This window comes from Musca domestica, unplaced genomic scaffold, assembly GCF_030504385.1.
Source record: "Musca domestica strain aabys unplaced genomic scaffold, Musca_domestica.polishedcontigs.V.1.1 10, whole genome shotgun sequence".
Classification (NCBI taxonomy): domain Eukaryota; kingdom Metazoa; phylum Arthropoda; class Insecta; order Diptera; family Muscidae; genus Musca; species Musca domestica.
The window spans coordinates 17205588-17224898 of record NW_026712115.1 but is presented as its reverse complement, the minus strand read 5'-3'; the positions used below and the strand labels follow the sequence as shown (position 1 = coordinate 17224898).

The 19311-nt window shown below is 34.9% G+C and overlaps 1 protein-coding gene across 4 annotated transcripts in view; it reads left to right on the top strand.

Moving 5' to 3' along the window:
- LOC109612410 (potassium voltage-gated channel subfamily H member 8) overlaps nt 1-19311 on the top strand; it is a 1874382-nt gene that overhangs the window by 410676 nt on the left and 1444395 nt on the right. For all 4 annotated transcript variants that reach the window (XM_059127170.1, XM_059127167.1, XM_059127162.1 and 1 more), the window contains exons 2-3: nt 5272-5364; nt 5443-5553. In XM_059127170.1, coding sequence (XP_058983153.1) covers nt 5289-5364; nt 5443-5553 — 187 coding nt within the window. In that variant the 5' untranslated portion in view covers nt 5272-5288. The remainder of the gene's footprint in view (nt 1-5271; nt 5365-5442; nt 5554-19311) is intronic.

The window sequence follows — 19311 nt, the reverse complement described above, 5'->3', positions numbered from 1 at the left end:
GTTTTCTCTTATACGCACGTCAAATAATGTGGGCTATATTGTGATTTTAACAGACGGACATCGTTAAATCGACTTAGAATTTTATGCTGATAATGAATATATATATACTTTATGGGGTCTACGACGAATATCTAAGGATGTTACAAACGGAATGACAAAGTTAATATACCCTCCTTTCCAAGGTGGAGAGTATAAAAATTCTATATGTTTACTTATCACACCTCTCGCGTTCCAGGTTATTATTGTAATTTTGTCGCACATTATTACTATATGAATTTGAAAGCAAGCGAAGTAATAACTTCAAACTGATCAGTTTTAGATTTACAATGTTTTAAGTTGTCAATTAATTCAGAAGTTAGTACTTTCAGTTGTTCTACAGAGAACAAATCATTTGTATTATTAACATGAACATTTGAAGCTAACATATTAGCATAACTGAATCTATTGTGATTTGACTTTTGTACATGTGTGACGTTAAGCAAACCAATATTGCTTCTGTTGAATCCATTTCGGCCCCTTGAATTAATATAATTTTACTCCGACAAGATGAATCAGTCGATCTATGTACCTCACCGCAACTTGCACATTTAATTTTATTTACGGTGCACTCCCTTGTTTTGTGATGGCCGGTACAATTTAAGTATAATGGTTTAATATGACAATTATTAGAGCCATGGCCGTGCATTTGACAGTTATAACATTGAGTTTTTTTTTTTTTTGGCTTTAGCCTGGTAACTCCAAGTGGTGCGTAAGCGGTCTATAAATCCAAAATTTTCTTTCACTTCCATGAGGCTTAATGCATTTATAATAATGTCTATATACAGAATAATGTCGTTGTTTTGTTTATCTTTTCCGAAAACTGGTTTGACATTAAGACAATTTAACCCCAACTTAATTAATTAAAAAATTCTTCCTCTTTGTCCTTAAGATATTTTACGGCATTATTGTAATCATATTGAAGATTGTAGAAAATTTTATGAAATTTTTATTTAAATATTTTGATCTGCATAATCCGTAATATGCAATTCACTGCAAAACGATTTAGTTTTTTTTCAGTATCAGATTTCACAATTGTTATTATCATATTTTTAACTATCATGGTATCATATTTTCAACTAGTTTTGGCGTGGGAGCACCTATCTTAGTTTGTAGAAATTACGCCCTTCGCAGCTCTGGTCGGTGATGTGTCGCTCAGTTTTCTCTTATACGCACTCATAGTATGAGTGTGAAAGAAAACAGAACATACAAGAAGAGTAATAAAAACTATTATACACTCTCTGTCTCTCTCTCTGTCGGTAATTAAGGGCAAACACCGAATATGTTCTTTTAATTGATTGTTGTTGTTTTTACATATGAAATGAACTGTTAGAAACAATGACACGTGCACTTGCGTTTCATCCGTCACACGTCCGAAGTCAACAATGGCACAATGGGAACTGATTAATAGTAATAATAACTCTTATTATTTTATTTATAAGAAGAACAATTTATTTGTCACCTGGGGAAATGATCATGAGAATATGAACAGAATAGGCTGTTTAATAAAATTCTTTAATTGGTTTACGATAAATGTTTATGTTTTTCCATCCCGATGAAATATGCAAGGATTCTGCCACAGGAAGTAAAACCCGTTAGAAACTCTTAATATAAATATTAAACAATTAATGGTGGTACAGTACAGTTATGTGGGGACTATAAAAAAAGTGGAACTGTGGTTTAAATTGCTCAAGTAGCGAATGTCGGGAGTTCTGGTATTATCTGGGCCACAAGAAAACGTGAATCTACATAAACAATGTTTTGAAACAAGACAATTTAACAATTCCGTTTGAAAAAGTTACGTTAAAAGTTACTTTTACATGAGGGCTATAAGGATACGTGAACCTATATGAACAATGTTCTGCCACAGAAAGTGGAATCCATTACAAAATCTAAGTACAAAATTTTCACTAATTCCCTTTGAATATCGTGAGATACTGTTATTTGCGAGGTACAGAAAATGAGAACGTATTAAGGCATTGTCTGGCACAGGAGGTAGAACCCGTAAAATGGGGGGGGAGTGCTATACAAAAACGATTACCTTTATAGTCCATTTACGAACTTAACATGAAAAATCTTAGCCATCCATCTCAATTCGTTCCAAAGTTACGTGATTACAACAGACAGATGGAGAGTCAGACAGATAACAGACGGACATCGTTAAATCGATTTAGAATTGAATGTACACTTTGTTGAGTCTTTGAAGGAGTTAGAAGTAGAATGTTGGAAGGTATTTAAATTTATGTGAAATATATCACAGTACATGCACTTGGAAATATATTGGGAAAAGAAAGTAAGAGCGCGCATGAAAAGAGTCTATGTTATATACTAGGGCAGTTTGGAAAGTTCTTAGCCTAACAAAAAAAGCGCGGTAAGACAGACAAAAGTTAAGTAATTTAGAAACATCCGTCTCTGTTATGAATTTCGATTCGATCTGACAACTCCTTCATATAGAAATAGGTTTTCAAAACAGATGCATCGGCAATTTTTATACCCTACACCACAAGGGTAACAGGCAAAAGGAAACGAGATAGACCCATAGTTCCTTTTGATGATCTGCATAGAATCACATTCTGAGTCGATTTATGCATGTCCGTCCGTCCGTCCGTCTGGCCATGTATTTTTGTAAACAAAGTACATGTCGCATTTATTGCCCGATCCACATGAAATTTTGCACAGATCATTTGTTTGGCCAAAGGACGAACCCTATTGAAATTGGAAATAATCGGTCAAAATTTAGATATAGCTCCTATATATATCTTCGTCCGAATTGTATGGAATTTTGCATATACACCCAAATTAGGCCTGAAAATAAGTATGCCAAATTTGGTCGAAATCGGTTCAGATATAGCTATAGCTCCCACATATATTGTTCATCCGATTAGTTATTTTTGTCCTCCGCAGCCGTAATATGCACTCTGCAACAACAATATTTGGGGAAATATATCAAATGCAGCTCAGAAATACATTTGCCAAATTTTATCAAGATCGGTTCAGATTTGGATATAGCTCCCATATATAACTTCGTCCGATTTACCTTTTATTGTGCACCAAACGTCTAATATTTGTCTAAATGGGATGGAATTTGGTACTTACGACCGAATTGAGTCTAGAAGCTAGTATGTCAAATTTGGTGAAGATCGGTTCAGATATAGCTATAGCTTCCATATATATTGTTCATCCGATTTGTTATATTTGTTACCCACAACCGTAATATGCACTCCGTAACAACGATATTCAGGGAAATATATTAAATACAGCTCTGTAATATCTTTGCCAAGTTTTATCGAGATCGGTTCAGATTTGGATATAGCTCCTATATATATATTTAACCGATTTTAAATTATTTGTGCACCAAATGGGCAACATAAGTCCGAATTTAAAAGATACAAATACTTCAATATATTTAGTCTTTTGAACTTTAAATTATAATTATAATCACAGGGTGTATGATTGAATGCTCCCATAAAAACTTTTAATTATTATGCGGAGCTCTACTAAATTAGCAAAGTGGTGTAGGGTATCATAAAGTCGGCCCCGCCCGACTTTAAGACTTTCTTTATGCGTGCTGTCATTATTTACATAAAAAAGGAGTATCGGGACAAGAAATTCATAATGATATGGTGAATGTGTTAGGTGAAAGTGATGCAAGAGTACAAATTGACATTATTAATCGGAATTGTTTCAAATTTCGTAATTAATGCTACAGCCTAAGACAGAAAATAGTCTGTGCAGGTCAACATTTCCAAATGGTCCAAATTCGTTCCAAAAGGGAGGGTATTCAAATATCGGCACGTGCGAAATTACAGCTTTTGTATACCCTCCACCATAGTATGGAAGGTAAATTAAGTTTGTCATTCTGTTTGTAACATCTCGAAATATACATTTAAGACCCCACAAAGTATATATAAGGACAAGAAATTCATAATGATATGGTGAATGTGTTAGGTGAAAGTGATGCAAGAGTACAAATTGACATTATTAATCGGAATTGTTTCAAATTTCGTAATTAATGCTACAGCCTAAGACAGAAAATAGTCTGTGCAGGTCAACATTTCCAAATGGTCCAAATTCGTTCCAAAAGGGAGGGTATTCAAATATCGGCACGTGCGAAATTACAGCTTTTGTATACCCTCCACCATAGTATGGAAGGTAAATTAAGTTTGTCATTCTGTTTGTAACATCTCGAAATATACATTTAAGACCCCACAAAGTATATTCTTGATCAGCATAAAATTATATGTTGATTAAGCGATGTCCGTACGTCTGTCCGAACCAAATGAATTAGGTTGATATAATTTTTCACAAATGTATATTATGTCTGCAGGACTGTTGGTATTGAAAATGGGCAATGTAGATCAACGTTTTGGTATAGCCCCCATTTATTAGTACCTCCCCTTTTGCCGGTATTTTGTCGTTTTAAGCGACATTATTCACCGGAATTGTTTCAAATTTGGTATTTGAAGTTGGTAGTGGATATTACAGCCTATGACAGAAAATTGTATGTGCAGGTCCACGTCTGCGTATAGCCCCACATAACGGTACCTCCCAATATTGGGTATTTTGACGATTTTAGGGACATTATTCACCGGAATTGTTCCAAAATTAGTATTTGAAGCTCGTAATGGATACTACAGCCTATGACAGAAAAGCTCCTATATCCGTAAACCATATAATGGTTTCTCCCTATATTCTGTATGAGCTACATTATTCACAGATTTTTTTTCAAGTTTCGCATTTGAATATTGTAATGGCTTATGACAAAAGTTGCCTATGCATGCCCAAGTCATCGTATAGACCCTAAAATAATGGCTATATTTGGTATTTTTAAATTTTAACAAAATTTTTAACCAATTTTATTTTTTTGAAAATTGCCAAATTCGTTCCAAATGATGCAGGGTTTTCAAAGTTCGGCACGGCCGATCTTACAGTTTTTTTTACTTGTTTTTGTATTAATAGTAATTATAATATTAATTATTTTATTTATAAGAAGATCAATTATTTGCCTCCTGGGAAAATGCTCACAGTTATGATAACATCATAACAACGGGTGGGTAGACGTAGGCAATTGTATGCAGCATAGAAAGTTATACTGTATTGTTGCACGTTAGTCTTGCTGACTAATGAAACACTTGGAAAATTCCAGGAAACAGTACATATACAAACTTTAACAGATATATATAATATATCACTTGATTAATAAATCACGTTACATTTATATTATAAATTTCTTAGGTCACTTGCCTTAAGGAATGCCAGCAAGGAAAGGACTACTTGCACCGCAAAACACTTTTTTGGATACGATTGCCACTCGGTTTGATGGAACCCGTAAGTTTACTACATTCCATTTTTTTTATTATGCAATATATATATATTAATATATATTAATTTATTCATTTATTTCAGATTCAAACTTTGTTTTGGGCAATGCCCAGGCGAATGGAAATCCAATTGTATATTGTTCGGATGGCTTCGTGGATCTGACCGGATATTCACGTGCTCAAATTATGCAGAAAGGTATAAGCATTTATCTTATATAATCACTGGCACAGTTTATTGAAAAAGGAGTTGTAATTATCGTACAATGTAATCAATGTCTTGTACAAATGCCATTCAATCCTCATTTTTTATTTGTATGGCTTTGTGTGTCAAATTTAGCTTTGTTTTGTGTGTGTATTCTTTTCAATGCTATACAATAAATATGCAAAATTTCAGCAAATTTTTGACAAAATAAAAGTGGGAGTGGGTGGGTCCACCTTGAAAAGGAGGGTATATTAACTTTTGTCATTCCGTTTGTAACATACCTAAATATTCATCGTAGGCCCAATAAAGTATAAGTTAACACGTTACAGTTAACAACCTAAAAATATCCCCAATAACATTCCGCTGACGCAATGTATGTGGCCGTTCAAGCAACTTAACTCCACACACAGTGGTTCTCACTGCACACATGGTAGCAACGATTTGCAGCAAGTAATCCGATTCCACACATTTTTTGCCTGCGTTGCAATGTAGGAAATGGCGAACGGCAAGGCATAGAATAAGCTACTGAAATTAGGTTTAGTTTTCTTACGAAACTCAACTTAAATAAATAACTTATAAATCGTGGTAAAATAAAAGAAATAATAATAAAAAAAGTTTAAACTAATAATCTAAAAGAGATTCAGAAAACAAAATCTAAAAAATGTTATAACTAAAACAATTTAAAGGCATCAAGCAGTGATATTAAAAAAAAAAAAAAAAAAAAACAGAAAAAAGGAAAAACTTTAATATCCTACATGAATGTTGTGGAGAACAACTAGCAGACTTTCAAAAAACAAAGGAAAAAACTGAGTGGAACAAGCTTTGATAAAAACGAGAAACATTTTAAAGCATCCTATATGAAAATGGTAAAGGAAAACTAACAGACTCTCATAGAAATAAAGTCTAAACAAACAAAAGATTCGTAGCTAAACAAAATTTTAAATACCGTACGTGGTATATAAAAAAAATAATAAATAAACCTAAAGCTAATAAGCTTCGAAAGAACTTGGACAGCGAAGAGGATAATTTCATTTTGTCACCAGAGCTTCGGAACAGTCTGAGCAGCGCAGAAGTCAGAAAACGTCAAACAACAGGAAGCCAGACAGCAATTCAGTCAACAACATCGAAAACAATCAAAGAAGTCCATATTTAAGAAATTTTTTGTATGTTAAGAGAAATATTGTATTCTAAAAAAAAACTATATATATATATATATATATACATATATATATATATATATATATATATATATATATATATATATATATATATATATATATATATATATATATATATATATATATATATATATATATATATATATATATATATATATATATATATATATATATATATACATATATATATATATATAAGGATTAATAATAAAATCTCTGTGAAAAGAAGTCTTTCAAATAAAATAACTATAACCTAAGTAAATTATTGCAATGGTTGCGCCGCGTGAATAAGGAGGATAACCAATATGTGCTAGAAGAAGTAATGGAGGGACTTAGTAGGAAAACTGAAGAAAAGAAGGAAAATGTTTTAGAACAAGGCAACTGGTGGAACGACGGGGAAATGGCAATGACAGCAAAACATGTTAGAGGTTGCAGTAAGTATGGCTTTAACGATCCAGAAATAGGTATTTGAAAAACAGATAGAGGAAATTAACCAGCGGTTTAATCAAATTGTCTTCACGACTCCCCAAGTCGAACCATTTAGGTCCACTGCTGCATCCATAAATGAGATGTATAGAATGGATTCACTACGTGTATTCATATCTGTAACTAAAAAATGTTTGAGCGATCTCCTTTTTTCAGCTCGACCCTCCGATTTATCCTCAGTTCTATCATTAGCTCAGGAAGTCGATTCTAACCACGAGCGATAACTTTTTGCCACCAACTACGCAAGATACCTCGAGGATAAAGAAGAACAAAAAATAGATATAATTTTATAGGTAACCAAACATTAAAAAATCCTAATTTTTCAAAACTACAAAGCTTTGGCAACAAAACTCCTCAAAGAGAGGAGTCTGTCCAACCAATGGAAGTTGATGAGTATGCGATTTAGGCAACCAACTAGATTTCAGGCAGGCCCGTTCAAGCACAGTACCAATACACTCAAATGCAAAAGCAATATCGATTTCACCATTGCAGGCACGATACTACAATAATCAGGCCTCCGGACAAGCTGTGAAAAGACATAATAGTGGTTCTGCTAGATTTACAGGACCTAAGCAAAAAAGGATCGATTTCATCTCACAAGAAACACGTGAACAGAATCTGGACGAATACCACAATTTAGCCGAAACAGTGGTGTCGGAAATCGACGATGAGGAAGAATTTGAACAGATGAACAGCAGGAAAGGACAATTGCAGGGAAAACTATAAGATTGTGATAGACACAGGCGCATCAAAAAATTACATAAAGACTCTAAAAGAACTCAGTAACATAGTATTAACGAAAAATATTGTATCAATCTTTTTAATACAAATACCTCATTTTTTATTTTACAATCGCTGTCGACCTTCGGTGGTGTAAATCGGGATCAGTAATTTTAGACACAACATAACCTAACATAGCATTAAATTTAAAAGAGAGAGATACCAAATGTACACCCGCCTATACACCATGCCCCATATATATTAAGGGGAGGTCATAAACACGCATAGCTATCTCACATGTGGCAAGCAAACATGCTGCACTTGCTTATCAGTCGATTAAAGATTACATCCCGTAATCTAACTCCAGAATAACACATGTAGCGATTGAAAATTCTATATTATTTATCCCTAATTCGAAGGTCTGCTCACCACATTTTCTTATCTTATTTAATGTGGACTATATTAAGAAGATCCCTGTTTAACAAATTCTCCCATCTACACTAGGTATAAAATATACAAATTACAAAACTAAAGAATCAGAAAATATTGGTATTAAAAAATATAACAGAAGTTGGGTAAGTGATAGTACTCAGAAAACTCCTACATCTTTCCAGCCGGTCTCCCTTGAACATCCAACCTCCTCTATCTGCCGGCCGCAATTTCCATGCTTGTCACTCCATCTGCCTTTTTCTAGCTGCATCATTTCCACCAGGCATCTTTATGGCAACTTGGGCTTCCTTAAGCACCTTATTGCCCAGCGACACATATGGATATTCTTCTTCATCTCGATGGCAAACAGCTTATCTTTGACCTCTTCCCGTTTCGACATAACATTTTGCTTCTTTTGACATTTGGAAACTTCTATATGAGCCTCTTCAACCATCATATCTTTGCTGATATTGACCGTTCCATGTTATGTAGGCCACTTGTTTTTTCAAGCCAAGGACTTTCTATTCGGTCTCCACCTTAAGAGTCTGCGTGGCTTCAAGGATGGCCCAAACATCTTCCGAGTACAGCCTCGCTGTTGCATTCGGCTGACTTGGTCTGATAGCAGCGACTAGATTGGACTTCTTTAGAAGCATCTCTTAAAACCGCTTATGAACGTCTGGATAGCATTTTACGCGACAGAGGGCGTCCATAAGTTTTTCTGTGACAAACTCATATACGCTTTCTATGGCTTCTTCCGTCTTTAATGTACTCATAATTTCCGTAATAGTACCCATCATTTCGGGAAGTGTCGAAACCTCTTCCTTCATTTTCATCATTGGCGGCCTTTTCACCGATTCGTCCTCCTGGGGAAATGCCTCATCCCTTGTGTTTGAAGATCTCAGGCATGAAGCCCTTTTGGTGTGCACCACCAACGCAGTCTTCTGTGCTGAAGTCTCTTTCTTACTTAGAATCTTTTTATTTGGCTTATAAGTTTCCTCTGTATGGGAACAATTCCAGCTATAGTGTAATGTTACGATAAATTAATGCATGCGAACTACCCTTGTATTGATCACCTGTAACTAGGCTAAGTAGATCAGCTGATTAACAGCTGTAGTTTTAAGGATTGCAAATTCTGTCATGACGCATTAACCCAAGGTCTGAAGAGGTTGACACTGGAGGAATATTTCAAGGCCAACAGCAGATTAAGGAAGAAAAGCTGACGCGGATTCCCCCACTGAAAAACCTAAACACCGCCTGCGTCGACAACTGGCAGCTGTGAAAGAGGCTGTGAATGCGGATCCTCCACCATCTTGGCAAAAAGCCACACAAATATGGCTACAAATAGATGCTCTGGGAGCTCAGATGAGATGTAAAATTTCACAAGCTATTCAATGTATTGGGACTTCAGAACTCATGTTAGAAATTGATGGAGAGACATTGTGTCATGATTTTCACGTAGTCGCAGATGATTTACCAATACATACAGATGGAATTATTGGTCGAGATATTTTAGCAAAATATTATACCATAGCATTTAATACTGATAATAGAGAGATTGTAGTGCCAATGAATGCAAGGCCGGTTCAGAATGAGCAGTTGTTAATACCTGCAAGATCAGAAACGATATTACCGCTTGATATTAAAGTAGATGAGGATAGCATAATACTCAATGAAAATATCTGAAGCAGTCTTTCTAGCGAATTCTTTAGTTCCTGTTAATAGTAAAGTGCATGCTAAGGTGTAAAATACTACTGATGAAGACGTAAAGTTAAACGAATTGAATTGCCAATTCAATTCATTAGAAAATTACCATACATAATACTCTAAAGCTACAAAAGGAAAAAATGATAAAAGGCTTTCGACCTTACTTGATGGGTTAGACATCGGCACAAATGATCCATACGCTATACAATCAAATCGTACAATTCTTGAAGAATTTAAAGGTATTTTTCATTTGCCTGGGGAGCGGTTAAGTGTAAACAATTTTCACACTCTCAAAATACAAATAACAGATTCCTTACCAGTATACATAAAAAATTATAGACTTCTGCAGACGCAGTTGGGAGAAATAAATAAACAAGTCGATCATTTACTACGAGAGGATGTAATCAAATCATCTGTTAGACCATATAATTCACCACTTTTAGTAGTACCAAAAAAGTCAATGGATGCTAAGAAACAATTAAAAAAGCTGTAAGTTCGGCCAGGCCGAACTTTTAATACCCTTCACCATTTGGTACAAATTTGGCAATTTCCAAAAAAAAAAAAAAAAAAAAAAAAAATCCGTTTAAAATTCTGTTAAAATCTTAAAACTACCGAATGTCTATACGACGACGTAGACCTGCATAGGCAACTTTTGCCATAAGTTATTACAATATTTAAAAGCGAAACTTGAAGAAAAATCTGTTTATAATGTAGCTAAAATCATCAAAATACCGAATATAGTGGATACCGTTATATGGGGGCTATACGAAGGCGTGGACCTGCACAGACAATTTTCTGGCATGGACTGAAGTATCCATTACGAAATTCACATGCGAAATTTGAAACAGTCCCGGTAAATAATGTCGCTAAAATCATCAAAATACCGAATATCGTGGGGTACAGTATATGGGGGCTATACGAATACGTGGACCTACATGGCCCATTTTCTGCTTTATGCGGAAGTATCTATTACGAACTTCAAATACCAAATTTGGAACGATTCCGTTAAATAATGTCGCTAAAATCTTCAAAATACCGAATATCGGGGGTACGGTATATGGGGGCTATACGAATACGTGAACCTACATGGCCCAGTTTCTGTTTTATGTGGAAGTATCTATTACGAACTTCAAACACCAAATTTGGAACGATACCGTTAAATAATGTCGCTAAAATCATCAACATATCGAATATAGTGGGGTACCGTTATATCGGGGCTATATGAAGACGTGGACCTACATGGCTCATTTTTGACTTAGGATGTAGTATCCACTACGAACTTCAAATACCAAATTTGGAATGATTCCGTTAAATAATGTCGCTAAAATCATGAAAATACCGGATATCAGGGGCTACCGTTATATCGAGGCTATATGAAGACGTGGACCTACATGGCTCATTTTTTGACTTAGGATGTAGTATCTATTACGAACTTCAAATACCAAATTTGGAACGATTCCGTTAAATAATGTCGTTAAAATCATCACAATACCGAATATTGGGGGGTACCGTTATATCGGATAGGATGTAGTATCCATTACGTACTTCAAATACCAAATTTGAAACGATTCCGGTAAATAATGTCGTTAAAATCATCAAAATACCGAATATCGGGGGGTACCGTTATATCAGGGCTATATGAAGACGTGGACCTACATGGCTCATTTTTTGACTTAGGATGTAGTATCCATTACGAACCTCAAATGTTAAATTGGAAACAATTCCGGTGAATAATGTCGCTAAAATCATTAAAATACCGAATATCGGGAGGTACCGTTATATGTGGGCTATATGATCACTTGGACCTACATGGCCCATTTACGAAATTAACCTGCCTACTGGCAAAATAAACATGTGTGCAAAATTTTAGCCTTCTATCTCAATTTGTTCGAAAGATAGCGTGCTTACAACAGACAGACAGACACACAGACAGACGGACATGGCTAAATCGTCTTAAAATTTTACGCTGATCATTAACATATATACTTTGTTGGGTTTGACATGAGTATTTCGAGGAGTTACAAACGGAATGACAAAATTAATATACCCTCCATAGTATGGTGGAGGGTATAAATATGGCGATTAGTAGTGGATTTCCGTAAACTGAATAACAAAATTGTGAATGATAAGTTTCTGTTAACAAGAATTGAAGATGTATTAGATCGACTAGGCAGACCAAAGTATTTTTCCTCATTGGATATGACGAGTTCTTTCCATCAGTGACTGCATTTTCAACAACGAATAGTCACTATCAATTTAAACGTTTATCTTTTAGCTTGAAGATATCTTCAAACAGCTTGCTTACAATAGCAGAGAATGCTTATAATAGCTCTCAGTGGTTTGGACGCATCTGCATTTTTATATGTGGACGACATAACGTTTTTGGCTCTGGACTGAGAGATCACAACGACGATTTGTGCAACGTTTTTAACTTAACTGCACTTCATAGCATTTAACACTAAATGCTATGAAGTGCAGTTTTATACAACCTGATGTGGTTTACCTGGGACATCTCATAACCGATAAAGGTGTAAGAACTGATCCAATAAAGGATAGAGCAATAAAAAACTATCCTGTACCTACAAACTCAGATGAAGCGAGGAGATATGTAGCATTTTACAATTATTATCGTCGATTTATACCTAATTTTGCAGACAAGGCAAGGAGTTTGAATGCACTTCTGAAAAAGAACAACAAATTTAAATGGAGACCTGGATGCCAAAAAGCTTTCGCAACTTTAAAAAATTGTTAAGTGAAGCCACCAATGTTACAATATCCAGATTTTCAAAGCCTTTCGTGCTAACAACGGCCGCATCTAATTATGCGTTGGGAGCAGTGTTATCCCAAGGAGAAATAGGTAACGACTTGCCCATTTCCAATGCCAGAAACCAGTTATCCAAAAAGAGTTACTTGCTATACACTGGGGAATTATTTTCTTTAGACCATATTTATATGGAAGAAAGTTTATTGTTGTAACTGATCACAGGCCGTTAGTATGACTTTTTTCACATCGAAATCCATCCCCAAAGATGACAGGAATTCGCATTGATCTTTGTGATTACGATTTAGAGAACGCTTATGAAAAAGGAACAGTTAAAAAGCAGCTAAGTTTGGCCGGGCCGAACTTTTAATACCCTCCAGCATTTCGATGGAACTTGAAAATTTTTCAAAAACTTCCGAAAACTACCACTTAAATGAAAGCCGTTATATTGGGGTTATACGAAGACGTGGACCTGCATACAAAAATTTTTGTCATAGGCTGTATTACCCATTACGAACTTCAAATACGAAATTCGAAATAATTCCGGTAAATAATGTTGCTGAAATCATTAAAATACCGAATATCGGGAGATACCGTTATATGGGGCTATACGAAGACGTGGACCTGCATACGAAATTTTTTGCCATAAGCTGCAGTACCCATTGGGATCTCCCAGTACGAAATTTGAAACAATTTCGGTGAATAATGTCGCTAAAATCATCAAAATACCGAATATAAGGAGGTACCATTATATGGAGGCTATACAAGGACGTGGACCTGCACAGACAATTTTCTATTGTAGCCTGTAGTACCCATTTCGAACTTCAAATACCAAATTTGAAACGATTCCGGTGAATAATGTCGCTAAAATCGTCAAAATACCGAACATCGGGCAGTACCATTATATGGGGGCTATATGAAAACGTGGACCTACATGGCCTATTTACGAACTTAACCTACCTACTGGAAAAATAAACATGTGTGCAAAATTTTAGCCGTCTATCTCAATTCGTTCGAAAGAACAGACAGACAGACGGACAATGCTGAATCGTCTTAGAATTTTACGCTGATCAAGAATATATATACTTGGTTGGGTCTGACATGAGTATTTCGAGGAGTTACAAACGGAAGGACAAAATGAATATACCCTCCATAGTATGGTGGAGGGTATACAGATGAACAAAAATGCTGACGCATTGTCCAGAATAAAACTCAACAGCGATTCTTTAAAGGCTTTAATTCCCACGACACCCGAACGTGATCATAAAATTCTTGCTATTACCAGGAGCAAACAAAAACTGTTAAGCAACAAAAACTTAAACAATAAAAAATGATGACAGCCGTCATCCAAAGTCTGATCAACTTTTGATTTGGGAATGTACATCACTCACATATATAAAGAATATAAGAAAACTTAAGTTTACACTACTCAAAGAAAAGAAGAAACCAACAATTGAGATTGGGAAAGACATAATAACTGTGAGTTTCAGCGATAATCCAGTGAACATAGATTTGTCTTTGGAGAAACTGTTAACAAAAACAAATAAACAAGGAATAAAAGAACTAGCAATAAACAAAAATGATGAAATATTCAAATCCATGGTCGTGAAAGAGTTCATAACAATACTAAACAAATTACAGAAAGAACGAAACACAAAATTACAAATAATTATATACCGAGATCTTCAAATGATTAACTGCAAAAATACACAATTAAAATTAATATCAGAGTATCACGATTCAACGCTTGGTGGATATTTAGGTGTCAGAAAGACAACTTTTAAACTCATGATAAAAATATATGTTTTAAACTGTAAACAATGTAGAATCAATAAACAAGCTACACACATAAAAGAAACAATGACATTAACAGATGCACCAGGAACTAGTTTTGAGGTAGTATCAATAGATACAGTAGAATATCAAATGGTTACAGATACATTCTAACAATACAATGCAATTTAACCAAATACATAGTAGCATGTCCTATGAAAACAGAAGATGCAAATTTTAAAATACTAAAGTCTGATAATGGTACAGAGTTCACTAATCAGTTAATGTCTGAGGTATGTCGTTTATTGGAAATAAAACAAATATTTAGCACTCCTTATCACCATGAAACATTGGGTTCGGTAGAGAGAACTCATAGAGTTCTTAATGATTTTCTACTAAATTTTTCAAATAGGGAAGACTGGGACATTTGTATTCCATATTTTGCCTCTGCATACAATACCACACCACATGTTAATACTAACTATTCTCCATATACAAGTAGTCGCAAACCGATTTTGGAATTGAAAGAAAAAATCATATTATAACAACCTCTGATTTGCGTCATATAAAAAACGTTTAAAAATCAACTTATTTTTCATAAAACATTTTAAAAATTTAGACATATCAATGTTCCCAAGTGATGATGTATCTACCTATATTCTTCTACAATGCTATTCTCCTTATGAGTTAGTTTTTGGAAAACTGCCATATTTATCCAATGAAAAAGAACCGAAAATTTACAATATTGAAGAATATTCAAATGAAATTAAGCAAAGACTTAGGTTTTCTCTTTGTAAACCTAAGGAATATTTGGAAAAAATCTAAAAATAAAAGAATTACTAAAAACGAAACTTCTTATCCACTAAAAGTAAATAAAGATGATTTAGTTTTATTAAGATTAATGGATAGTTAAAAAAATCAATCACCTATTTAGGCCCATATAAAGTCATTAGCACTGATGGAGTCAATACTGTAATAGATATAAATGGTAAATTCAAGAAATACCACAATAATGTTTTAAAAAAATGGAGTTATAGTTAATTAATTAATGCTGAAGAGAATAATACAAAATAATTTTTACAAAAGCAAAAATATATTTTTTAGGGTAAGGGTTACGATAAATTAATGCATGCGAACTACCCTTGTATTGATCACCTGTAACTAGTCTAAGTAGATCAGCTGGTAAACAGCTGTAGTTTTAAGGATTGTTATTTTTATGGATATATTAAGAAAACAAAATCTAGGATTAAGTACCGTTATGTTTTATATATAAGGACGATGAAATTGAAAATAAAGTTCAGAAGTTACAAAGAGCCTAAACCGGCTTTAAGACTTCAGAGAAATTAAATAATCAAAAAGCTCTTTTTATTGAGCTGGAAATCGCTGGGAACTAGTTTTGCCTTCGAAAAATTTAAAACATAATTTTCTGCCAAGTGGCGTTTATAAGCACCTGCAAACAAATTGAGGCAGGTCTTCGACCCACACATACATGTCTACACAAAAACATCAGCAGGTTGCAGGCCATCATTACAATAGTTTTAGCTCGGCAACTTTCCACTTTTGAAGATCAATTTTAGCCTAGCTGGCAGAATTTCTTCGAAGTTATGGCAAATTCTACTATATTTAGGCGGAGATTTTTTTTCTCCAATATTCTCACTGATCCGGCTCGAAGGACCAATGCAAACCGGGATCAGTAATTTTAGACACAACGTCTATCTTTGCTGAGCGTTTGTAAGACACTAAATCTATTTATTAAAAAAAATTCTTAAGAACTACTTACGCAAACATTTGATGCTATTCCGGTGAATAATGTCGCTTAAATCATCAAAGTGCTAAAGAGAGAGAGATAGAGATACCAACTTTACACACGCCTATGTGCCATTCCACCATAAATCTAGCTACACGCATATCAGTCTCACATATGGCAAGCGAACATGCTGCACTTGTTTATCAGTCGAGTAAAGATTGTGTCACGTAATCTAAATCCACCATAACACATGCAGCAATTGAAAATTCTATATTATTTATTTCTAATTCGAAGGTCTGCTTACCACATTTTTTTATCTTATTTAATGTGGACTACATTATGAAGATCCCTGTTTAACAAATCCCTCTCGTCTGCACTAGTTAGCCCCGCTATTCTCTTTATAAAAACATGAACAGATGGTATAATTGGGCTTGACCTGCTAACGTAGACGAGTGCACAATTAGATTTTAATAGAAGAAGTTAATTGTTTAAAGTGTGCAAAGTTAAGCTTCACGCAAGTGGAGGACACAAAAGTACCATTGCCAAAAAAGTTCATCAAATGATGAAAAGTATTTTGGGAGTATTTGCTAACTCTAACGAGTTATTACCGTTTAATACAAATATCGTACTGAAAGAGACGAACCGGTCTGCTCAAAATTGTACCTATACCCGATGGGTGTGGCAGACTTTGTTAACAGCGAGATAAAAGAAAAAATGGTACACTTAGGTCATCTAGGTATCCATATAACAACCCCGTATAGGTTATCGATAAGAAAGGTAAGAATGAGTATGGGAATGCTAAAAAACGACTTTTCATAGATTTTAGAAAGTTAAATCAGAGAACTATTGACGACAAGTACCCTATTCCGGATGTGGCAGTAATTCTATCAAATCTGGGAACAGGATAGAGAAAAGACTGCTTTTTCCGTTGCCAACGGAAAATATGAATTCTGCAGGCTTCCTTTCGGGATAAAAAAACGTTCCTAGTATTTTTCAGAGAGCAATCGATGCCATTCTCGAAGAGCAAATAGGAAAGACATGTTATGTAGACAATGTTATATTTTTTTCAGAAAATAAGGATGAACATGTCAAACATATTAAATTGACTATACGATGCTAATATAAGGGTTTCCAGAGAAAAGTCAATTTTTTTAAAGAAAATTTTGAATATCTCGGATTTGTCGTATCTAGTGATGAAAGCCAAACGAGTCCCGAGAAAATAAATTCGATCCGTAATTACGAACAACCAACGACGCTATTCAATGTCAGATGCTTTTTAGGTTTGGCAAGCTATTATAGGTCTTCAATTAGAAATTTCGGCTCAATAGCAAAGAACTTTACCAACATATTGAAATGTGATAACGGCAACATTAGCGCCCATTAATCAAAAAATCTTAGTGATTTTAGATGAAAATCAAGTTAAAGCTATTAACAAATTAAAAGTACTATTAGCCTCGGAGGATGTTCTGCTGCTTTACCCAGAATTTAAAAAGCTATTCGATTTAACGACGGATGCTTCTCCATTATGTTTGTAGCAGTTTTGTCACAAGGTGGTAGGCCAATCACTATGATAGCCATAACACTCAAAGACAGGTTGCTGAACTTCGCAACAAACTAACCCGAATTGCTGAGGAAGCTGAGGAACTATATCTACGGCGTAAGAGATTTGAATATTTATACTGACCACCAGCCACTCATGTTTGCGGTCTCACACCGAATCCCCAACGCTTAGATAAAGCGCTGGAAAACATTTATACGAACATAATGCAAAGGTTTTCTATACACCAGGTAAGGAGAATTTCGTCGCTGACGCATTGTCAGGCCAGAATATCAACGGCTTGGAACAGGAAACCCCTTCCGACGTTGCGACTGCTCACTGTAAGGTTTCCCTTACCTACACCATTGAGACGACGGACAAACCTCTGAACTGCTTCAGAAATCGAAGAGTTGTAGTAGAAGCAACATTTTCCAGAAAGAAAATACTAATTTCATTTTATTTTCTAAAAATTCTGGCACTGCAAAGAAATGTTTTAGACATTTTCGACAAAAACGAAAATGTCAAACAAATTCTCTTACTCTATTATTTCCCGATGATGACCAAAGTGACTAATGAAATTGTGACCAACTGTAGAATTTGCACAAAGGCCAAATGTGCATCCGTGTAAACTGGAGATGGACCCAACCCCAATCCGGTCTTAATCAGGCAAAATGCTGCACGCCGACATATTTTTTACTGAGAATTTTTTTTTTCTGAATTGTGATCTGGGGAATTTCTTCGCGCTCTATAGTTGATTTGAAAGCCCTAATTATTCAACTTATGAACTCTCTCCGGACAAGAAATATATTTACTACGACAACGAACCGTCACTAAAATCGGAAATTATTACATCCTTGCTATGAAATCATTTTGGCGTTACAGTTGCAAACGCGCATCGCAAGATGCCTTAAACTAGAAAAGAAAATTGATAGTACAGTTGACCTCATTCTACTCGCAACAGTGCACTTCAACCGGACAATCCTCACCGTAACAAAAGAAAGACCAGTTGACGTACTACGATCCGCATCTTCTAATACTAGACAGGAAAAAAATAAGAAAAGAAGCTCAGCAGACATTATTAGAAAGGAAAAGTAGAAGCTGATTTAGGGACTACAGTTCTTATTATAGAGAAGGTAGTCCATAAGGTCATCTTTAGATTTTTTTTGTATCTGTCTTAACTTTTTAAGGGTTTGAGACAGTACTCGTATTTTTAACGACATCAAAATTGATGGACTACACTAACTCGAACTACTTAACTATTATGGACGATAACGTTATCAATTGGTCAGACTTCGATTATTTAAGACATAGTTCCAACTTGACCAGATATCTTGAGATTGCTGAAGCAACGAAACCACTAACGGATCATTTTCCTTTATCTCACATGAAGAAATTAATGGAGTCCGATTCACCATAG